At 41.4% G+C, this 6,119-nt stretch overlaps 2 protein-coding genes and 1 long non-coding RNA gene across 7 annotated transcripts in view; 1 reads left to right on the top strand and 2 right to left on the bottom strand.

Annotated features, from left to right (window-relative positions):
• Positions 1–214, top strand: part of LOC104815864 (probable E3 ubiquitin-protein ligase ARI7) — a 6,429-nt gene extending 6,215 nt beyond the window's left edge. For both annotated transcript variants that reach the window (XM_010544455.1, XM_010544456.1), the window contains one exon: positions 1–214. The gene's annotated coding sequence lies outside the window, so the exon portion shown is untranslated.
• LOC104815865 (calcium-dependent protein kinase 24-like) lies at positions 140–3,058 on the bottom strand. Its single transcript, XM_010544457.1, has 9 exons — positions 2,614–3,058; positions 2,245–2,509; positions 2,042–2,165; positions 1,798–1,941; positions 1,557–1,709; positions 1,359–1,474; positions 1,114–1,281; positions 791–1,024; positions 140–536 (listed from the first exon to the last, which is right to left on the bottom strand). Exons 1-9 carry the CDS (start codon positions 2,880–2,882, stop codon positions 261–263), a joined length of 1,749 nt encoding a protein of 582 aa, XP_010542759.1. The 5' UTR covers positions 2,883–3,058; the 3' UTR covers positions 140–260.
• A 373-nt stretch (positions 3,059–3,431) lies between these two features.
• On the bottom strand, positions 3,432–6,113 carry LOC104815862. 4 transcript variants are annotated; one of them, XR_002024331.1, is made up of 7 exons: positions 6,027–6,113; positions 5,291–5,374; positions 5,171–5,204; positions 4,815–4,915; positions 4,357–4,422; positions 4,023–4,251; positions 3,432–3,820 (listed from the first exon to the last, which is right to left on the bottom strand). It is a non-coding gene; the product is annotated as an uncharacterized LOC104815862 (long non-coding RNA). The 4 variants fall into 4 exon arrangements; XR_002024330.1 differs by having other exon boundaries at positions 4,327–4,422; positions 5,171–5,374; XR_002024328.1 differs by having other exon boundaries at positions 5,171–5,374.
• Between the last annotated feature and the right edge of the window lie 6 nt (positions 6,114–6,119).

Here is a 6,119-nt window from a genome sequence, read left to right as displayed (position 1 = left end):
TCTTTTCGCCGTTGTCCGGAGGGATAATTAAAAAGGGTTTGTGACAAATTGCTACTACGTGTAGTGTAAAATTATCTGACTGTGTTTTGTCTTCACATTATCTGTTTTCACTTTCATTTCTTTGTTCGAACCCAAACGATGGACAAAACGGGTTTAATGTAAAGAAGAACATTTCAACAAAATCAGCACATGAAATCAAATCTCTTTCACTCAACCTTCAAAGACCAAAAAAAAACGCAACACACAGAGTGTGCGTGGGTTCAGTTTCTGAGACCTGAGGGCTTATAAGCTTTAGAGACGGCGAGCTCCATGGATTTGTTCTTGGGAGCTTCGAGCAACTTGGCTTTCTTTTTGGCCAGAGGAAACTCCATGGAGTACGACTTCTGGCCACTGTCCCCTACGTCCGCCCTGCTCTCCTTGAACATTTTGATGCTCAAAGCGTTCAGCAATGCTCTCGAGTACTGCCTCGACGCCATCTTCCAATCCGTTCCCGTTTTCATCATCGCCTTGAACTCCTCGAAGCTTATCCGCCCGTCCTGCCAAACCCACCCGACAAAATTCACTGTAAATGTACACGCCCGAAGAGATGTAGTATGTGTCTGACGTATCATATCTCTTCCTTAGATATCCATTGATTCTCTATAAATAGAGAATAATCCAAAAGTATTTGAGCTATGGTATTGTTAATTCGGTTCTTGTAATCGAATGTCTCACCATTGACGAAAATCGAAGTATATATACGTGATTCTAAGTGAGTATGTTACGAATTCTGTAATTTTCTTGGACTGACCTTGTTGAGGTCGACATCGAAAAAGATATCTTTGACCCACTGGTCATTAGTGTGGCCAAGCTTGACGTCGAAGAGAGCTTCCTTGAGCTCGTCGAGCTCGATGAATCCGTTGTTGTTCTGATCAAAGTATCTGAAAGCTTGGCGCAAGTGGTCGTCCCCTCCGATTCTCTTCATATGAATCGACACCGTTACGAATTCCTCGCAACTCAGCATTCCATCCCCATCCGTATCCGCCTAAATATCATACTCGGTGTCACACAGTTTCACGGTCTCATCGATTTAATCTAAAACAATATACCAGAAACCTTGTCCGAAGAACTCACCGCGTCCATTAGCATCTTCACATCGCTGTCCGGAACGCCTTCTCCTACCTTCCTTAGCCCATCTCTTAATTCCTCAAACGTCAAGTTTCCGTTCTTGTCGGTATCCATCATCTGAAACATCTTCACTATCCCTTCTATCTCCTCATTTGGTAAATTGTCCGCTACGATCTAAAAATACCGAGTCTGAATCAAATGCATATCCACACACACATATACACATTATATATATGCACACACATGCATACCCTCAGGACTTTCTTCTTGAACTTGTTCATCAACATGAACTGCTGTATTTTTGTCCTGACGTTATCTCCAAGATTCACATTCGGTGCCTTTTGCGCGTTCCGGATCCAAGGATGCTCTGTTAAAGACATCGAGAGAGAGTGTCGTCAGACAAAGTTCTTAATCGTTATCTCGGAAACGAATTCGGGTATGCGTAGTACCGAGAACTTCCCGGACGGTAAGTCGGCTATAAGGATTTGGATCAAGCATGTTTCGAACAAGTTCCTTCGCTTCTTCGGACACCTTGCTCCACGGATCCCTCTCGAAATCTATGCTCCCTTTGACGATCGCTTGAGCAATTCCTTCCTCGGTTTCTATGTTTCGTCGAAGAGTTTAACTGGTTGCGCTCCCAGATATTCGGGTGTACAAGAAATCGAAAGGAAAATTCGAGAGATTGATTACCTGCCCAGAAGGGAGGGACACCACAAAGCAAGATGTAGAGTATAACACCTGCGCTCCATACATCGATCTCGGGGCCATAGTTACGTCTCAAGACCTCGGGAGCCATGTAATAAGGGCTTCCCACAATCTCCCCGAAAACTTGGCCTGAAAGAACTCGAGTTTGTTTTGAATGAGTTTAAAGAATTAACTGATCAAGAACATGTTATTCATGAGGATGTATGCAGAGAGCGAGTGATGCTTATACCGGGTTTGAAGAAAATCGAGAGTCCGAAATCAATTGCCTTCAGTTGTGCGGATTCGGATCCGTTAGCGAAGAGGAAATTCTCGGGCTTTAGGTCACGATGAATCACTCCGTGTTCATGGCAAACCTACACAGCAACACACATAAACTTACTCGCAAGAGGAGGAAAGGCGTCGAACCATCGGGAAAAAAGCGAAAACCGTCACCTTAACGATTTCGAGAATGGTTCTGGCGACAGAAGCAGCTGCGCGTTCAGTGTAATGCCCTCGAGAAACGATGCGATCGAAAAGCTCTCCGCCTTCACAGAGCTCCATGACAAGATAAACAGCATCTCTATCCTCGAAAGCTTCTTTGAAGCTAACAATGTTTGGATGCTTCGGCAAATGCATCATGATCTCGACTTCTCTCCTTACGTCCTCGACGTCAATCTCCGTCCTCAGCTTCTCCTTCGATATCCTTTTACACGCATACCTTCAGCATAAAGAAAATAAAAACTTTCTTTAACTCATCCAAACAAATAATCGAACTATATATTTTTTCGTGATCGAAAAACAAAAAAAAATGGGAGGAAGAACCTCTCTCGAGTTTCGAGCTCGATGCATTCATGAGTGACCCCGAATTCACCGCGACCAAGCTCTCTCCCGATCTCGTACTTGAGGAGAATGTCATCTGCGACGGGATCGGGGAGGACACGGTTTGGTGGCCGGAAAATCGATTTTCGGGAGAGATTCGTGGGGGAATCGTAACGAGGTACGGTGGATGTATTGCTTCCATAACTCTTCCTCCTTATCGGTCGCTTCCTGAAAGGAGAAGCCTTCAAAGGCGACGAAACACAACTTCCCATGGGATCGAATTCGATGCTTTTTTCCCTTCTCCTAGTGTTGTAGCCTCCAACAATTTCTCGACTATCTTCGGGAATTCAAGCAATCGGATACCAAATTCCGAATGTATCCCATGGGAAGGAAGAGAGACCGTTTTCGACTCGGTTTTTTTCTTCTTCTCTTCTCTCTTTTTTTTTCTCTCTTGTGATTTCTGTTTCGATTCTATGTTGTTTTCGGGTTTAGAGAAGGAGAAGAGGAAAAAGCTAAAAGAAAGGAAATTAGAGAGAGATTGAATCTTTGGGGTGAGAAGAGAGAGGCAGATGGAGGCTCTCTATATTTGGTGATGACAATCTGTACCGACTATCTATCAAAATTCCGTTATTTCCCTGCCGTTATTTTATGTTCCCTCGCGCCCAATTTTGCTCCGTTAAAGATAACGGACATTCTTGACGTCGTTCGTCCATGAAACCAGCTATCCGGGGAATATATTTTTTTTTTATTAGTTTTGCAATTCTTCTTGTTTTTTTTTTTGTTAATGCAATTCTTTTTTATTTTAAGGAAGAACATTAAAGTTCTTTGTAATCTTAACCCTAATATATATCATATATATATAAGAGTTTTAGGGTTCTTAACCTACTCAGAAAAATACGTGAAAAATTGAAACCTTGGGATCATCAAGACCAAACCCTTTGTCCTTTCTCTCAAAAACAGCCTTCATGATGATGGTATAGAGCCTCTCCAGCTGTGGAACGCCGTAGTTTTCCATACGCTCTAACAAAAGCCCCTTGACAGATTCCACCAGGCTTGAATTTCCGCTTTCTGACATATCCACATCTTCTGCAGATGCTTCTTCTACTTCTCCTTCTCCTTCTCGGGTCTGACGCGTTTGACTCGGTAGGCAGTGACAATAGCTCGTGAGTTGGATTTGCTTGGTCCGACTCTTGGTGATGATGTGATTTGTCTGCTGATAAACAAGTCGTTAAAGTCCCGTCCGGCGGAAACAATCTAAAGATGGTAACTCTAAAGTTTGAGATTTCTGACAATGTCAATAAGTACAGAAGATGAAAAGGTATAAAGTTTTATACGAAGCCGTGATCCTAAAAAAATCACGTCAAGACAGAACAGAAACTAGAGTTGGGGGGGGGGGGGGGGGGGGAGATAACCTGAATGTGCAGTATCGGTGCTTTTCTTGGGCCGTTTCAGAGTTTCATAACTTTCATCCAGATTAACCTCGGGTTGCACATTTCATAGCCGGGCACTGGCCCTAGTGACGGTTCCCATCTGGACAATGGGAGCTAAAACAAGGATAGATCCTCTCAGATCATCAGGAGCTGCGATCTTGTCACAATACGTAACCAATGTTGGGTCCATCTGTGATAGCATCGCATGCACCTAAAACAGGAAGAGATTTTGATTCCAGGAAAAGCTCAAGGGCAATGCTAACGTCAAAATTTTGTGGAGATTTACTTATGAGATCAAAGAGACTTGCGCCTTTACCGCATCTCAGAGCTCATAAGCTCTGCTTACAATCCTCGATCCAGTGTAATCATCTCCATTGTAAACCTGGATATATAATAGAAAAAGAAAACATAATCAGCCACCACAGAATCGCTAGTTCACAAGTTGGAGGAATATCATTCCTATGATACTATGATCCATTCCTCAAGTGTTATTTTACAGGCATATCAACTAGACACGACAAGACAATTATCAAACGGTGGCAAGATGACATTGACATATAAGATTACAGAAAAAATGACGGGCAGAAAAGCACGTGAAATCTCTTGTGCCATGCATCATTCTGTTTTTGACGAGTTGTTGATGATGGCAAAGACCCAAAGACGCTAACAACCAACTCTAAAACACCATGAGAAGGATTAATTTCAATGTCAAAAATAAATTAGCTTCTAATATGTGAGGATGGAAGCTACAATATTCAGAGGAAATATCCTGACATTAAGTCTTCATCCTCTGCTCCGGAATTGCCAGTGTAATCTTCCAGATCTACAGAAGCTCTTCTCTTTCTTGTTGAATGGCGAAGGTTGGCTGCGATTGGCTGAATAACAGAATCAATGTAATCAACATGTATTCAGGTTAAAGATAATTAATATACATCTCAAAGCAATTCTACTAGAGCAAATTCAACAAAAAATAAACAAGATTCATGTTCTCTCTGGCATGTATTTGGTCATCTTCTCCAAAGTGAATAATTAACATAAAAAACAACTTCAGAGGAAATAACTAGGAACCTCAGTTATAAGCTGATATCTAGTTAACAATCATGAGGAAGAGCAATGCTTTCTATATTTACCTGGTTCTTGAAAGATGCTCAAAGCAATTAACCACTAGTAAAACAGGAAAACGAGAGGAAGGGCGCATGTTGTCAAAAAGTCCACACATCAATGACCAAGTGTTGGGATGCGCCACATACCATTCAAAGCCAGCTCTTTAACATACTCAAGCATTTCTGCCTCGAACCAGCCTTTTTTAAGATATCAATGCAGACCATATTCATCTGTTTTCGAAATAAAAATTGAAAGTTAAAGAGGACCCAAACAAACATGGCATCACAAGATCTGTTATCTCTTAGGGTAAACACTTCAACAGTTTGAAACGATAAAATATGCATGATGCATCCAGATAATTTTGTCAAGGGAAGTAAGGGGAGCCAAAATTGAGCATGGAAGGGATTATAATTCTAAAAGGAGGAATGGTCTTCCATCATGAAAGACAAAGAAGATGCAAGCATTGAACTTTTCTGAAAAACAAAACCTTTCCTTGTCATTTGTGATTATTTATATGGTAGAAGAACAGTAGGAAATATGTTGCAATCCTCTATTATCAGAAAAAAATCACAAATAAATATAACCGAAATAACACCCACAAGGATATATTATAAAGATCTTTCATGATACCATTTCCTTTAGAGCTTAATAAAAAGAAGCCTTGTCGAAACCAACAGCCAAAGATTTATCCTTCACGAACTGAACAGCCAGGTAAAATCAAAGCAAGACTCAGAAATTAAAATTGGCTTATAATCTATCCATTTATAATCCACATGGCAGTACAACGGAGGAGAAATCAACAGCTACCATAAAGTAACCAAAACTCAAGTTTCAGTTAATTTGAATGGTAAAACAGCGTAAGGATAAGAAAATAATGCTTACACTAGCCTTTGACGCCCGATGCGAGCGGTTCCCTTTATGCAGCATCTTGGCAATCTGTGAGGCTGATGTTCTTGTCTTTGTCTTTCTTTCCCT

This window comes from Tarenaya hassleriana, unplaced genomic scaffold (genome assembly GCF_000463585.1).
Source record: "Tarenaya hassleriana unplaced genomic scaffold, ASM46358v1 Cleome24, whole genome shotgun sequence".
Classification (NCBI taxonomy): domain Eukaryota; kingdom Viridiplantae; phylum Streptophyta; class Magnoliopsida; order Brassicales; family Cleomaceae; genus Tarenaya; species Tarenaya hassleriana.
The sequence above is the reverse complement of the archived record's forward strand: the minus strand, read 5'-3'. Positions and strand labels throughout refer to the sequence as shown.

Excerpts from the sequence above, each read along its gene's own strand:
- LOC104815865 (XM_010544457.1), bottom strand. The coding sequence starts at position 2,882 with ATGGGAAGTTGTGTTTCGTCGCCTTTGAAGGCTTCTCCTTTCAGGAAG. Across the intron at positions 1,282-1,358 it reads TCAAGAAGAAAGTCCTGAGG|ATCGTAGCGGACAATTTACC; the intron begins GTATGCATGTGT and ends CGGTATTTTTAG. Across the intron at positions 537-790 it reads TCGATGTCGACCTCAACAAG|GACGGGCGGATAAGCTTCGA; the intron begins GTCAGTCCAAGA and ends TGGGTTTGGCAG.